The sequence below is a fragment of the Oncorhynchus kisutch genome, linkage group LG10 (assembly GCF_002021735.2).
Source record: "Oncorhynchus kisutch isolate 150728-3 linkage group LG10, Okis_V2, whole genome shotgun sequence".
NCBI lineage: Eukaryota > Metazoa > Chordata > Actinopteri > Salmoniformes > Salmonidae > Oncorhynchus > Oncorhynchus kisutch.
This window is the reverse complement of record NC_034183.2, coordinates 5,597,057-5,613,168: the sequence shown is the minus strand read 5'-3', so window position 1 is coordinate 5,613,168 and position 16,112 is coordinate 5,597,057. Positions and strand designations below refer to the sequence as shown.

At 46.5% G+C, this 16,112-nt stretch overlaps 2 protein-coding genes across 2 annotated transcripts in view; one reads left to right on the top strand and one right to left on the bottom strand.

The window, feature by feature from the left end:
• Nucleotides 1–4,092, bottom strand: part of LOC109883841 (patatin-like phospholipase domain-containing protein 2) — a 16,150-nt gene extending 12,058 nt beyond the window's left edge. Inside the window, exons 1-2 of the mRNA XM_031832926.1 lie at nt 3,441–4,092; nt 3,021–3,253 (exon numbers count right to left, since the gene is read on the bottom strand). Coding sequence (XP_031688786.1) covers nt 3,021–3,253; nt 3,441–3,627 — 420 coding nt within the window. The 5' untranslated portion in view covers nt 3,628–4,092. The remainder of the gene's footprint in view (nt 1–3,020; nt 3,254–3,440) is intronic.
• Nucleotides 4,093–11,238: 7,146 nt separating this feature from the next.
• The window catches only part of pidd1 (p53-induced death domain protein 1), a gene marked incomplete at its 5' end in the record, with an annotated part of 29,805 nt that continues 24,931 nt past the window's right edge, over nt 11,239–16,112 (top strand). Inside the window, 7 exon segments of the mRNA XM_031832832.1 lie at nt 11,239–11,439; nt 11,441–11,624; nt 12,792–12,949; nt 13,826–13,877; nt 14,004–14,072; nt 14,075–14,205; nt 15,308–15,457. Coding sequence (XP_031688692.1) covers nt 11,239–11,439; nt 11,441–11,624; nt 12,792–12,949; nt 13,826–13,877; nt 14,004–14,072; nt 14,075–14,205; nt 15,308–15,457 — 945 coding nt within the window.

Below are 16,112 nucleotides of genomic sequence, written 5' to 3'. Positions count from 1 at the left end.
CACAACTCATTATTACGAGTCCACAGGACACACAACTCATTATTATGAGTCCACAGACACACAACTCATTATTAGGAGTCCACAGGACACAACACATTATTACGAGTCCACAGGACACACAACTCATTATTACGAGTCCACAGGACACACAACTCATTATTACGAGTCCACAGGACACACAACTCATTATTAGGAGTCCACAGGACACAACACATTATTACGAGTCCACAGGACACACAACTCATTATTACGAGTCCACAGGACACACAACTCATTATTACGAGTCCACAGGACACACAACTCATTATTACGAGTCCACAGGACACAACACATTATTACGAGTCCACAGGACACATTATTATGAGTCCACAGGACACACAACTCATTATTACGAGTCCACAGGACACAACACATTATTACGAGTCCACAGGACACATTATTACGAGTCCACAGGACACACAACTCATTATTACGAGTCCACAGGACACACAACACATTATTAGGAGTCCACAGGACACACAACTCATTATTAGGAGTCCACAGGACACACAACTCATTATTACGAGTCCACAGACACACAACTCATTATTATGAGTCCACAGGACACACAACTCATTATTAGCGTTAGAGAACATCGCAACAACACAAACATGTGTGTGTGTGTATATAACTGCGTAAAACACACTCATTCTGACATGAACTCAACAGGTCTGGGGGGGGGGTAGGCAGTTAACCCACTGTTCCTAGGCAGTTATTGTAAATAAGACTTTGTTCTCAACTGACTCGCCAAGTTAAATAAAGGTTGAATAAGAATAAAATGTGAATAAAAAGGTAGATGTAGATACGGTGCCTTCAGGAAGTATTCAGACCCCTTCCCTTTTTTCCACATTTTGTTACGTTACAGCATTTTTCTAAAATGGATTACATAAATAAATAAATAATAAATACAAATCCTCAGCAATCTACACAGAATAGCCCATAATAACAAAGTGAAAACAGGTTTTAAGTCATGTTTGCAAATGTATAAGAAATAAAAAAACTGAATAAATAAAAACCTAATTTACATAAGTATTCAGAGCCTCATGAATATTCATACACGTTGCTATGAGACTCAACATTGACCTCAGGTTGCATCCTGTTTCCATTGATCATCCCTGAGATGTTTCAACAACTTGATTGGTGTCCACCTGTGGTAAATTCAATTGTTTGGACAGGCACACACCTGTCTATATAAGGTCCCACAGTTGACAGTGCATGTCAGAACAAAAACCAAGCCATGAGGTCGAAGGAATTTTCCTTAGACTCCCGAGACAGGATTGTGTCGAGGCACAGATTTGGGGAAGGGTACCAAAAAATATCTGCATCATTGAAATTAAATCAAATCAAATCAAATGTTATTTGTCACATACACATGGTTAGCAGATGTTAATGCGAGTGTAGCGAAATGCTTGTGCTTCTAGTTCTGACAATGCAGTAATAACCAACAAGTAATCTAGCTAACAATTCCAAAACTACTACCTTATAGACACAAGTGTAAGGGGATAAAGAATATGTACATAAAGATATATGAGTGAGTGATGGTACAGAGCAGCATAGGCAAGATACAGTAGATGGTATTGAGTACAGTATATACATATGAGATGAGTATGTAAACAAAGTGGCATAGTTAAAGTGGCTAGTGATACATGTATTACATAAGGATGCAGTAGATGATATAGAGTACAGTATATACGTATACATATGAGATGAATAATGTAGGGTATGTAAGCATTATATTAGGTAGCATTGTTTAAAGTGGCTAGTGATATATTTTACATCATTTCCCATCAATTCCCATTATTAAAGTGGCTGGAGTTGAGTCAGTGTGTTGGCAGCAGCCACTCAATGTTAGTGGTGGCTGTTTAACAGTCTGATGGCCTTGAGATAGAAGCTGTTTTTCAGTCTCTCGGTCCCAGCTTTGATGCACCTGTACTGACCTCGCCTTCTGGATGATAGCGGGGTGAACAGGCAGTGGCTCGGGTGGTTGTTGTCCTTGATGTTTTTGGCCTTCCTGTGACATCGGGTGGTGTAGGTGTCCTGGAGGGCAGGTAGTTTGCCCCCGGTGATGCGTTGTGCAGACCTCACTACCCTCTGGAGAGCCTTACGGTTGTGGGCGGAGCAGTTGCCGTACCAGGCGGTGATACAGCCCGACAGGATGCTCTCGATTGTGCATCTGTAGAAGTTTGTGAGTGCTTTTGGTGACAAGCCAAATTTCTTCAGCCTCCTGAGGTTGAAGAGGCGCTGCTGCGCCTTCTTCACGATGCTGTCTGTGTGGGTGGACCAATTCAGTTTGTCTGTGATGTCCCTCAAGAACACAGTGGCCTCCATCATTCTTAAATGGAAGAAGTTTGGAAACACCAAGACTCTTCCTAGAGCTGGCCACCCGGCCAAACTGCGCAATTGGGGGAGAAGGGCCTTGGTCAGGGAGGTGACCAAGAACCCTATGGTCATTCTGACAGAGCTCTAGAGTTCCTCTGTGGAGATGGGAGAACCTTCAGTGGCAGGGACTGGGAGACTCGTCAGGGTCGAAGGGAAAGATGAGTGGAGGAAAGTACGGAGAGATCCTTAATGAGTTTTGGCTTCCGTAGCTAGGGCTGTTGCTAGAATTTGCTACATTCTGACCGGATTCCGTAATGAACCAAAGCGTCCGTTGCTATGCTGGTTGCTATGCTGGTTGGCCGGGGGGACATTACTTGGCATGACAGGCCTCTCATTTCTTTATCTACGTGAAAAACTTTGTCACAAGGTTGGGGTAAAATATATTTACATTTATATTTACATAAAATATAAAATATATTTACATTTAAATTACAGTCAATTCAGGAAGTACATTGAAATTCCAATTCCAATTCCCTTCAATTAGACACATTTTGAATCAGAATTGTAATTTGGTTTACTTTCTGAATTGACTAGAATTCAAATTAAATTGACCTCAACCTTGCTTTGCCAGCAAGTCAGTGTTTGAGGTAGGAGACGCTCACCTGCACCAGTTCCTCCTTGCTGTTAAAGTGGGACACCAAGACATTCTCTCCGTCGGTCACCCTGGTGAGTGATATGCCCAGCCTCCCTGTGGCACGATGGTGGGCATCCGGTGGCAGCGTTTTATACAGCATGTTACGCATGATCTTTACCAGGTTGAAGGACGGGTGCATAGGACCCAGGAAACGTTTCCGGGCATCCTTGGCCACATCAATGATGTTGGCACCTGCCTCACCTGATGAGGAAACAATAAGGTACAGAATATTGTTCATGTCAGAGACGGTCTATCAGTATAATGTGGTAATATTATATCGGGCATTGCTATTGCTGGCAATTGGGGGAAAAAATACATCGTGTGCACTCATTTCGCAACGATAATGTCTAGGAAAACAATGAGTAGAGGAAAGTTCATCACTGCCTACCTAAACAAGCTCCGCTGACCAGCGCAGTGGCGGTGAGCGCCCCAGCTGATGCCCCGTAGATGTGCCGGGCATTATGCACTAGAAACGGACACTGTTCCTGTAGACAACTCGCTACACCGATATGATAGATGCCTAAGAAACCGCAACCTGCAAAGGAAATGTTCCACGTCGAATCTAACGGAAACATAACTACTGAGGAAAATAATGCCTCTCTTGTTAACTCAGACAGAAAGCTCTGTTCACAAGTTCACAGCTGCCGAGTTAGTTAACTACCTAACGAGCTAAAGTAATAGTAATATCACGGTCCAAAATGTATGAAATATATCAGCTATTGGTGACGGACGGGTCCCTTGCGGTCCATTAGATTGCAAAGCGATCTGTGTTCACATCGTTAACATCAGCAAGCAAGTTAAACACTTGTCTGGCTGTCAACAAGTTGATTTTGTCTTCAAGTTCTTGAGGACATCTTCACCATTTCATATTCTTTAAAAGTTGTTTCTTTGTTTCTTCTATTTGTAAGACAGTTGCTTGTTGAAAACAGTAACGTTTTTTTTCTTCTCCAAAAACAATAACGTTATCCAGACGAAATGGTTGAACATCTCTGTCTTTGAAAGCTTTGTCCCAACCTTTTAAATGTCACTTTCGTTCATCTGTTGAATTTGTACACACACGGTGGAGGCGGGCGTATTCCGGTGGGTTTGACGTTTCAGCCCAATGTCCAATCAGAATCGCTCTCTCTGAAACAGCCGTCCTATCAGTGTCTGAGTTCTCTGTGACCTATCCTTCGTCACCTTCTTTCAACTGTCATTCGAAATGTTTTGGTTTCCCGAGAGGGGTTTGCCGGTGTCCGTTTCGGCAACGCGTATCTGTCAAATGTGTATATTTGATTTATTTCATCAAGGAAATCCCATTGAGATCAAGGCCTCTTTTACATAGGGGCACATTTAGCCTCTTTTACATAGGGGCACATTTAGCCTCTTTTACATAGGGGCACATTTAGCCTCTTTTACATAGGGGCACATTTAGCCTCTTTTACATAGGGGCACATTTAGCCTCTTTTACATAGGGGCACATTTAGCCTCTTTTAGCTTGCTCTTGATTTTAATTCTTTAACAAATGACATAATACTTTTATTCTAAGTTAGACAATATTAAGTTATACTCACTTTATACACAGGAATCTAATTTCTCGGTCTGTTTATAACAAAACAAAGTCAACAACGACCTCTAGGGAAAATAGATACATTCCACATCAGAAGGAATGTGTTTACAGAGTTGAAAGACTCAACTGGCAATAATATTGTTTTTTTTTATAGCCATTTTTGTCCAACAGAAAAACTAGTCTGACTGTGTGTTTATCGAGCAAATATCCCACTTATTTTGGGCTTGCTTTTGTTTACATTTGTTTAAATGATCTATGATCTTCTAAACAACAAATAATGTGATCACGATTATTTTCCTGCTGTAGCAAACTGGCTCAAATTAAGATCCTACACCTGTATAGGTGCTATGAAATATACTGTACATTTGCCTATACATTTTTCATTACAGTATATATATACATCGGTTTTTTTCATATCTGTAGTGTTATTAATGCCATGGAAAGATCAAAGTGAATTGCAAGATATTACTATTTTTATAAAACAATAGTGCATTGAACAACTGTAAAAAAACAAACCTGGAAACATTTACCACATAAACCAAGTAAAGTTTTCTGCAATTCTCTAATGGATTATTTTAGAACATTAGGTTTAAAAACTCTTCGCAGAACACATTCCTGACGAGAATAACAACATTTAATGGATTTGTTTCTGGATTGGCTCTTAGCACATCTTGAACTAAGAGGATATCCTATTGTGAAACTACCCTCCTGTGACCACACACACACACACACACACACACACACACACACGCACGAACACGCACGCACGCACGCACGCACACACACACACACACACACACACACACACACACACACACACACACACACACACACACACACACACATTATTTCCCAATTACTCAAAAACAGATAGACATTTAGCTAGAAATAGACATGTGAGTAGTCCTAATCTTGACAACACCAGAACCAAATCTCAAGTGAACTCTAGCACCCTGGGGATCCATCATAAATTCAAATACTGAGCACACAGACACACACACAATTAAAATGTTGTCATATTTCGTGAGAGACTACCATAATAAATATCTCTGTGTTGTTGGTGTTTACCACTAGCACAGTGACTCTTTCGAAGGTTTAATTATCAGGTAAAACAAAAACCAGTAGTACTCTGGACCTTCAGGGTAGGATTATAATATAACTATGTTCAATGGTCTTCAGGGTAGGATTATAATATAACTATGTTCAATGGTCTTCAGGGTAGGATTAGAACACACTCTGTTCAATAGTCTTCAGGGTAGGATTATAATATAACCCTGTTCATTGGTCTTCAGGGTAGGATTATAATATAACCCTGTTCAATGGTCTTCAGGGTAGGATTATAATATAACTCTGTTCAATGGTCTTCAGGGTAGGATTATAATATAACCCTGTTCAATGGTCTTCAGGGTAGGATTATAATATAACTCTGTTCAATGGTCTTCAGGGTAGAATTATAATATAACTCTGTTCAATGGTCTTCAGGGTAGGATTATAATATAACCCTGTTCAATGGTCTTCAGGGTAGGATTATAATATAACTCTGTTCAATAGTCTTCAGGGTAGGATTATAATATAACCCTGTTCAATGGTCTTCAGGGTAGGATTAGAACACACTCTGTTCAATGGTCTTCAGGGTAGGATTATAATATAACTCTGTTCAATGGTCTTCAGGGTAGGATTATAATATAACTCTGTTCAATGGTCTTCAGGGTAGAATTATAATATAACTCTGTTCAATGGTCTTCAGGGTAGGATTATAATATAACTCTGTTCAATGGTCTTCAGGGTAGGATTATAATATAACTCTGTTCAATGGTCTTCAGGGTAGGATTATAATATAACTCTGTTCAATGGTCTTCAGGGTAGGATTATAATATAACCCTGTTCAATGGTCTTCAGGGTAGGATTATAATATAACTCTGTTTAATGGTCTTCAGGGTAGGATTATAATATAACTCTGTTCAATGGTCTTCAGGGTAGGATTATAATATAACTCTGTTCAATGGTCTTCAGGGTAGGATTATAATATAACTCTGTTCAATGGTCTTCAGGGTAGGATTATAATATAACTCTGTTTAATGGTCTTCAGGGTAGGATTATAATATAACCCTGTTCAATGGTCTTCAGGGTAGGATTATAATATAACCCTGTTCAATGGTCTTCAGGGTAGGATTAGAACACACTCTGTTCAATGGTCTTCAGGGTAGGATTATAATATAACTCTGTTCAATGGTCTTCAGGGTAGGATTATAATATAACTCTGTTCAATGGTCTTCAGGGTAGGATTATAATATAACTCTGTTCAATGGTCTTCAGGGTAGGATGATAATATAACTCTGTTCAATGGTCTTCAGGGTAGGATTATAATATAACTCTGTTCAATGGTCTTCAGGGTAGGATTATAATATAACTCTGTTCAATGGTCTTCAGGGTAGGATTATAATATAACCCTGTTCAATGGTCTTCAGGGTAGGATTATAATATAACTCTGTTCAATGGTCTTCGGGGTAGGATTATAATATAACTCTGTTCAATGGTCTTCAGGGTAGGATTATAATATAACCCTTTTCAATGGTCTTCAGGGTAGGATTATAATATAACTCTGTTCAATGGTCTTCAGGGTAGGATTATAATATAACTCTGTTCAATGGTCTTCAGGGTAGGATTATAATATAACCCTTTTCAATGGTCTTCAGGGTAGGATTATAATATAACTCTGTTCAATGGTCTTCAGGGTAGGATTATAATATAACTCTGTTCAATGGTCTTCAGGGTAGGATTATAATATAACCCTCTTCAATGGTTTTCAGGGTAGGATTATAATATAACTCTGTTCAATGGTCTTCAGGGTAGGATTATAATATAACTCTGTTTAATGGTCTTCAGGGTAGGATGATAATATAACCCTGTTCAATGGTCTTCGGGGTAGGATTTGAACACTTGACTCAAAGTAACCCGAGATCACTTTTATAGGATTTATGTCGATCTGCGCTCAAAGCTGACTTCCCCTTCTGCAAAAATATCAATACTTGGCATACATATTGGCGGTAGGTATGCTATACATTCAGGAAATGAACACACCGAAGAGAGATAAGTAATGACTTTGACAAAGAACAAAATAGATAAAGTTGTGTTTATCGGGTAAAAGTAACAGATACATTATCAGGGACCAGGGACACGTCATTATTCCTGTGTTTACCAGAGATAACTCTTGACTATTCGTTTTTGGGGGGTTTTTTTCTGCTCCGAAACTTATTGATTAAAGCGTCTGGAAAACATTTTCTCAGTATTCCACTTAGTCCTGATCCCAGATCTGTTTGTGTTGTTTTTCAAACTTCCCAAAGTCACATGTTTTTAATTGTATTTTTATTTGATTTATATATATCTCAACAAATTAAACCGATAGAAAGAGAACAATTTTGAAGTGAAAGTGATGTTGAGAGTTGAAAAAGGGAGAGTTTTAATTTAACGTGACACTGTCCCTTTTAAAACCGGTGTCCCTCCCCGGGCTGTGGGGTCTGACGGGGCCGCAGCCTCATTGGTCTGGCTGATGACAACAAGCTGTTTGAAAAAACGTGTAGCCAACAAGGAAATAGCGAACCTTGCACTTTATAACAAATCAATCTGGTGTAGACGAGACGCAGTGGTTATCGCTGTGAACAGGAAACATTACTTGCACGGTACAGTACATTTGTTAAATCCATAGTTAGTTTGTTCCGTGAACTTTTCAAGTGACATGGTAAATCAAAGAAGTTAGCTTATTGCTAACTAGGCTAGCTAGCAGTAGTTTATTAAGAAACTTCGAATCTTACTCACCATTGCTGTCATACAATCATATTTATACATTTGATCCTAATTAAACATAGCCATTTAACGTTACGTGTTTATTGTTAGTGAAATATAGGCTATGTTCTTGTACTGGCGAGACAATCAATGTTCTGGGAATTGTATCCTAGGACGCTCAAGTCCCAACATGCCCAGGTACAGCAGGAAGCAGGTGTCCCTTGAAGATTGGCCCTTCTAATACAAGAGAAGAAAAAAATCAATGTGTTTTGGATTTCAATTCAACACCTTCACACAAAAAAACAAGGTCCTCTGAGAGAAGAGGTGTGAGATGGAGAGAGAGAAGAAGAAGAAGAGGAAATGGAGGAGAGGAAGTGGACAAGAGAGAGCGGAGGGTGAGAATCAAGCCGGCGGGGGAACCATGGAAACGGGACATGATCCTCTTGTTCAGATGAGGAATAAGACTGTCGATAGAATAACACACTTTCCCGTAGATAAAATGACCCACCATCTTGGAGAGGAACTGTCACGTAGGGAAGGACAGACCGAGGGAGAAACTGCCCGTGTGTCTGCAGTTAGAAACAAAAAAGAAAGTGGAATTCAAATGTGGACGGAGAAGAAGGAGGAAATGAATAAAGGACTGATAACAGTTACAGACCGAGATAACGATGATGAAGACCCTCCTGCTCCCTCCATCCCTCCTGCTCCCTCCATCCCTCCTGCTCCCTCCATCCCTCCTGCTCCCTCCATCTCTCCTGCTCCCTCCATCCCTCCTGCTCCCTCCATCTCTCCTGCTCCCTCCATCCCTCCTGCTCCCTCCATCCCCCCTGCTCCCTCCATCCCTCCTGCTCCCTCCATCTCTCCTGCTCCCTCCATCCCTCCTGCTCCCTCCATCCCTCCTGCTCCCTCCATCTCTCCTGCTCCCTCCATCTCTCCTGCTCCCTCCATCTCTCCTGCTCCCTCCATCCCTCCTGCTCCCTCCATCTCTCCTGCTCCCTCCATCCCTCCTGCTCCCTCCATCTCTCCTGCTCCCTCCATCTCTCCTCTCTCCGTCTCCACACTCTCATCTCCCTCTCCCTCCTTCCTGGCTCCTCTCACCTCGTTCTCTCCAGTTCCGTCCCTCACCCCTCCCCTTCCCCCGTCAGTAGAGCTGTGTGCGGTGCTCACCGACACTAGACTGACTCTGGACGTATACCAGGGTGGGACTGCTGTGCTACAGGTACTATGGGTGTCTGTCCCTGGGCAGCTGAGGGGCCTGCAGTACCTCCGACTGGGCTCGGAGGACAGGGGGGCGCTAGAGGGAGCCCTGGAGGTCCTACCGCACCTCACACAGCTACGCTCACTGGCTATTAGAGGTACTAGAGCTGAATGCTGATACATTCATTAATGCTGTGTAACGTGCTTGTAAAGTAACATGCGATCGATTTATTTAGTAGACACTGAACATCAGACTCACATTATAGCACATTGTAGAAACACTGCAACATTATCATACAATGTGTGTCTTTACATGTTAATAATTATGTTGGTATTTTCACACCCTTTTCAATCATTTGTCCCTTGCTCTTGTCTGTCCTCTCCCCCTCTCCTCCTGTCTGTCCTCTCCTCCTGTCTGTCCTCTCCTCCTGTCTGCCCTCTCCCTCTCTCCTCCTGTCTGCCCTCTCCCTCTCTCCTCCTGTCTGCCCTCTCCCTCGCTCCTCCTGTCTGTCCTCTCCCTCTCTCCTCCTGTCTGTCCTCTCCCTCTCTCCTCCTGTCTGTCCTCTCCCTCTCTCCTCCTGTCTGCCCTCTCCCTCTCTCCTCCTGTCTGCCCTCTCCCTCTCTCCTCCTGTCTGTCCTCTCCCTCTCTCCTCCTGTCTGTCCTCTCCCTCTCTCCTCCTGTCTGTCCTCTCCCTCTCTCCTCCTGTCTGTCCTCTCCCTCTCTCCTCCTGTCTGTCCTCTCCCTCTCTCCTCCTGTCTGTCCTCCCCCTCTCTCCTCCTGTCTGTCCTCTCCCTCTCTCCTCCTGTCTGTCCTCTCCCTCTCTCCTCCTGTCTGTCCTCTCCCTCCCTCTCTCCTCCTGTCTGTCCTCTCCCTCCCTCTCTCCTCCTGTCTGTCCTCTCCCTCCCTCTCTCCTCCTGTCTGTCCTCTCCCTCCCTCTCTCCTCCTGTCTGTCCTCTCCCTCCCTCTCTCCTCCTGTCTGTCCTCTCCCTCCCTCTCTCCTCCTGTCTGTCCTCTCCCTCCCTCTCTCCTCCTGTCTGTCCTCTCCCTCCCTCTCTCCTCCTGTCTGTCCTCTCCCTCCCTCTCTCCTCCTGTCTGTCCTCTCCCTCCCTCTCTCCTCCTGTCTGTCCTCTCCCTCCCTCTCTCCTCCTGTCTGTCCTCTCCCTCCCTCTCTCCTCCTGTCTGTCCTCTCCCTCCTCTCTCCTCCTGTCTGTCCTCTCCCTCCCTCTCTCCTCCTGTCTGTCCTCTCCCTCCCTCTCTCCTCCTGTCTGTCCTCTCCCTCCCTCTCTCCTCCTGTCTGTCCTCTCCCTCCCTCTCTCCTCCTGTCTGTCCTCTCCCTCCCTCTCTCCTCCTGTCTGTCCTCTCCCTCCCTCTCTCCTCCTGTCTGTCCTCTCCCTCCCTCTCTCCTCCTGCGGTCCTCTCCCTCCCTCTTCTCTCCGTGTCTGTCCTCTCCCTCCTCTCTCCTCCTGTCTGTCCTCTCCCTCCCTCTCTCCTCCTCCTGTCTGTCCTCTCCCTCCCCTCTCCTCCTGTCTGTCCTCTCCCTCCCTCTCTCCTCCTGTCTGTCCTCTCCCTCCCTCTCCTCCTGTCTGTCCTCTCTCGCCATGCTTGCTCATCTTCTGACTCCTCCTCAGGACACTGTTTCCATGACGCCCATGGTGACCCCCTCCCGGCCTTCTCACCTCTCTTCCTCCCTCTCTCTCATCCCTTTCTCTCCTCGTCCACCTGGATCTCTCCTTCAACCTCCTCTCCTCCTTCCCTCCCTGCCTCCTCACCCTCCCCCTCCTCTCCACCCTCCTCCTGGGTCACAACCACCTCACTGATCTCCCTCCCTCCTTCGGTCCTCTCCCTGCCCTCCGCTACCCTCTCTCTCCTGGGGAATTGTCTGGCCTCTCTCCCCCCCAGCCTGGGTCAGTTGAAGACACTCCACACCCTGGATGTCTCCTATAACCTCCTGGAGACATTACCTGAGGAGATCGGTGCGCTGGAGGAGCTGGTCAAACTGGAGCTGTCACACAACAGGCTAAAGAGGCTGCCTGAGACCATGGGTAAGGGGAGGAGACTCTAGGGGGAAGATAGATAACAATGGGTAAGGGGAGGAGACTCTAGGGGGAAGATAGACAACCATGGGTAAGGGGAGGAGACTCTAGGGGGAAGATAGACAACCATGGGTAAGGGGAGGAGACTCTAGGGGGAAGATAGATAACCATGGGTAAGGGGAGGAGACTCTAGGGGGAAGATAGATAACCATGGGTAAGGGGAGGAGACTCTAGGGGGAAGTTAGACAACAATGGGTAAGGGGAGGAGACTCTAGGGGGAAGTTAGACAACAATGGGTAAGGGGAGGAGACTCTAGGGGGAAGTTAGACAACAATGGGTAAGGGGAGGAGACTCTAGGGGGAAGATAGATAACCATGGGTAAGGGGAGGAGACTCTAGGGGGAAGATAGATAACCATGGGTAAGGGGAGGAGACTCTAGGGGGAAGATAGACAACCATGGGTAAGGGGAGGAGACTCTAGGGGGAAGATAGACAACCATGGGTAAGGGGAGGAGACTCTAGGGGGAAGATAGACAACCATGGGTAAGGGGAGGAGACTCTAGGGGGAAGATAGATAACAATGGGTAAGGGGAGGAGACTCTAGGGGGAAGATAGATAACAATGGGTAAGGGGAGGAGACTCTAGGGGGAAGATAGACAACCATGGGTAAGGGGAGGAGACTCTAGGGGGAAGATAGATAACCATGGGTAAGGGGAGGAGACTCTAGGGGGAAGTTAGACAACAATGGGTAAGGGGAGGAGACTCTAGGGGGAAGTTAGACAACAATGGGTAAGGGGAGGAGACTCTAGGGGGAAGTTAGACAACAATGGGTAAGGGGAGGAGACTCTAGGGGGAAGATAGATAACAATGGGTAAGGGGAGGAGACTCTAGGGGGAAGATAGATAACAATGGGTAAGGGGAGGAGACTCTAGGGGGAAGATAGATAACACCTGAGACCATGGGTAAGGGGTGGAGACTCTAGGGGGAAGATAGATAACAATAAGTTAGGAGACTGGAGAGTTCTTTAAAAAAACAGATTTATCTGACACTTCTGTCCCTTCTCTTCTGTCCCTTCTCTTCTGTCCCCTCTTCTTTCGTCTCCTCTCGTGTCTCTTTGCTCTCTCCTCTCGTCTCCTCTCGTCTCGTCTCTCCTCTCGTCTCTCCTCTACTCTCTTAGGCTGTCTCCTGTCTCTCAGGGACCTGGTGATCCACAGTAATGACCTGCGTGTTCTCCCCGTCTGTCTCTGTCTGGACAAACTGGATAAGTTAAAGATAGACGTAAGGAACAACCCCCTGGGAAGACCCCCTACCCTCCACCACTACCACCCACACCTGGTGAGTACCAATCTACCCCCTCCACCACTACCACCCACACCTGGTGAGTACCAATCTACCCCCTCCACCACTACCACCCACACCTGGTTAGTACCAATCTACCCCCTCCACCACTACCACCTGGTTAGTACCAGTCTACCCCCTCCACCACTACCACCTGGTTAGTACCAGTCTACCCCCTCTACCACTACCACCTGGTTAGTACCACTAACTCTACCCCCTCCACCACTACCACCTGGTTAGTACCACTCTACTCCCTCCACCTCTACCACCTGGTTAGTACCACTAACTCTACCCCCTCCACCTCTACCACCTGGTTAGTACCACTCTACTCCCTCCACCACTACCACCTGGTTAGTACCACTCTACTCCCTCCACCACTACCACCTGGTTAGTACCACTCTACTCCCTCCACCACTACCACCTGGTTAGTACCACTCTACTCCCTCCACCACTACCACCTGGTTAGTACCACTCTACTCCCTCCACCACTACCACCTGATTAGTACCAGTCTACCCCCCTCCACCTCTACTACCTGGTTAGTATCACTAACTCTACCCCCTCCACCTCTACCACCTGGTTAGTACCACACTACCCCCTCCACCTCTACCACCTGGTTAGTACCACACTACTCCCTCCACCTCTACCACCTGGTCAGTACCACTCTACCCCCCTCCACCACTACCACCTGGTCAGTACCACTCTACCCCCCTCTACCACTACCACCTGGTTAGTACCAGTCTACCCCCTCCACCAGTACCACCCAGTCCTGGTGAAGGAAGGTCTAAGTGACCTTCCTGTCGGTATTGACTATTTGCAGTGTGATCCTAGTTTTGTAAATCGTTCATTAGTTTATCGTCCTCTGTCCTCCTCAGGCCAGGTGGAAACACGCATTCCAGAGTTACACCTTGGACCTAATCGATACAGGTACCTACACAGTGTTCCTTTGACTTGACTTGATGCTGATCTCAGATATCGACACAGTTGTTTCCTTGTGTAGTTGTCAGTTAAAGCTAGGTGGTGTTGTTGTTGTTATTGTTCCTCTCCCGCCAGGTTCTGTGTGTCGTCTGCTGGTTGTCATGTGTTCCTCCCAGGGGGAGCGGAGCTACTGTTTCCCTCGGGTTGCCTAGCAACCACCACCACGCTGCAGTGGGCGGAGCGTAGGCCAGACAGGAAATGGGTGTGGCTAGAGGAGCATGACTTCCTGCTGAGTCGACCACTGGAACTCCTCCCACACGGGATCTCCTTTTTAAAGGTATTCTGGAAATGGTATAATTAATTAGTCTAATTTATGGTGTGATACTTATCAATGGAAAGATCTGTAGGTTCACACACAACGTAGACAGACACCGATATCTTCTTTTCAGGAGTTTTAAATGGGTTGTTGCTTGCAGCGTACAGATATTTGGGACAAAGCCTTTTTCATTGTGTACCAGCTTCTCTCATTGGTCTCTTCTACTCTGATACTCATCTTCTTTCTGAACATATTCCTCCCCTCTTCTCCTCCTCTTCTCCTCCTCTCCTCTCCTCTCCTCTCCTCTCCTCTCCTCTCCTCTCCTCTCCTCTCCTCTCCTCTCCTCTCCTCTCCTCTCCTCTCCTCTTGTCCTCTTCTTCTCCTCTCCTCTCCTCCCCTCCCCTCTTGTCCTCCTCCTCTCCTCCCCTCTTCTCCTCTCCTCTCCTCTCCTCTCCTCCTCTCCTCTCCTCTCCTCTCCTCTCCTCTCCTCTCCTCTCCTCTCCTCCTCCTCTCCTCTCCCCTCTTCTCCTCTCCTCTCCTCTCCTCTCCTCCTCTTGTCCTCTTCTCCTCCTCCCCTCTTCTCCTCTTGTCCTCCTCTTGTCCTCCTCTCCTCTCCTCTCCTCTCCTCTCCTCTCCTCTCCTCTCCTCTCCTCTCCTCTCCTCTCCTCTCCTCTCCTCTCCTCTCCTCTCCTCTCCTCTACCCTCCACTCCTCTCCTCTACCCTCCACTCCTCTCCTCTACCCTCCCCTCCTCTCCTCTCCCCTCCCCCCTCTCCTTCCTCCTCTCCTCTCCTCTCCTCTCCTCTCCTCTCCTCTCCTCTCCTCTCCTCTCCTCTCCTCTCCTCTCCTCTCCTCTCCTCTCCCCCTCTCCTCTCCCCTTCTCCTCTCCTCTCCTCTCCTCTCCTCGACCCTCCACTCCTCTCCTCTCCTCTCCTCCACTCCTCTCCTCTACCCTCCCCTCCTCTCCCCTCTCCCCTCCCCTCCTCCTCTCCTCTACCCTCCACTCCTCTCCTCTACCCTCCACTCCTCTCCTCTACCCTCCCCTCCTCTCCTCTCCTCTCCTCTCCCCTCTCCTCCCCTCTCCTCTACCCTCCACTCCTCCTCTCCTTTCCTCTCCTCTCCAGCCAGTGGAGGTGTGTGTACCGTACCACCGGTCCAGGAAAGGGGAGGTGGTTGTGAGGAGGTTTGATGGACAGCAGTGGAGTACACTATCCACTGAGACCAGAAGGGGCAGTATAGGACACAGCAGTCACCCCGGAGGCCGTCCTGCCAGGGTAGTGTACAGAACACAACACTGCTTTATAATATGGCAAGAAAATATAATCAACCCCCTAGACCCTACATCCTGGTCACTTCTGGAGATATGAGATTGGAGAGAGAGATCTGTATTTGATTGTTGCTGTCTGCTGTGCTGGGATGATGGTTTAACTATATTGCTTCAACCAGACAAACCCTGTCCGATCTCCAGAAGTGGATACAGTGTAAGGTTGAGATTCTGATTTGTACATCAGACAAATATCTCCCTTCTCTCCCTCCGTCCGTCCGTCCGTCTGTCTGTCTGTCTGTCTGTCTGTCTCACCCTCCGTCCGTCCGTCCGTCTGTCTGTCTGTCTGTCTGTCTCACCCTCTCTGTCTGTCTGTCTGTCTGTCTCTCCGTCCGTCCGTCTGTCTGTCTGTCTGTCTGTCTGTCTGTCTGTCTGTCTGTCTGTCTCACCCTCTCTGTCTGTCTGTCTCACCCTCTCTGTCTGTCTGTCTCACCCTCTCTGTCTGTCTGTCTCACCCTCTCTGTCTGTCTGTCTCACCCTCTCTGTCTGTCTGTCTCACCCTCTCTCTCTCTCTGTCTGTCTGTCTGTCTGTCTGTCTGTCTCACCCTGTCTGTCTGTCTGTCTGTCTGTCTGTCTGTCTGTCTGTCTCACCCTCTCTGTCTGTC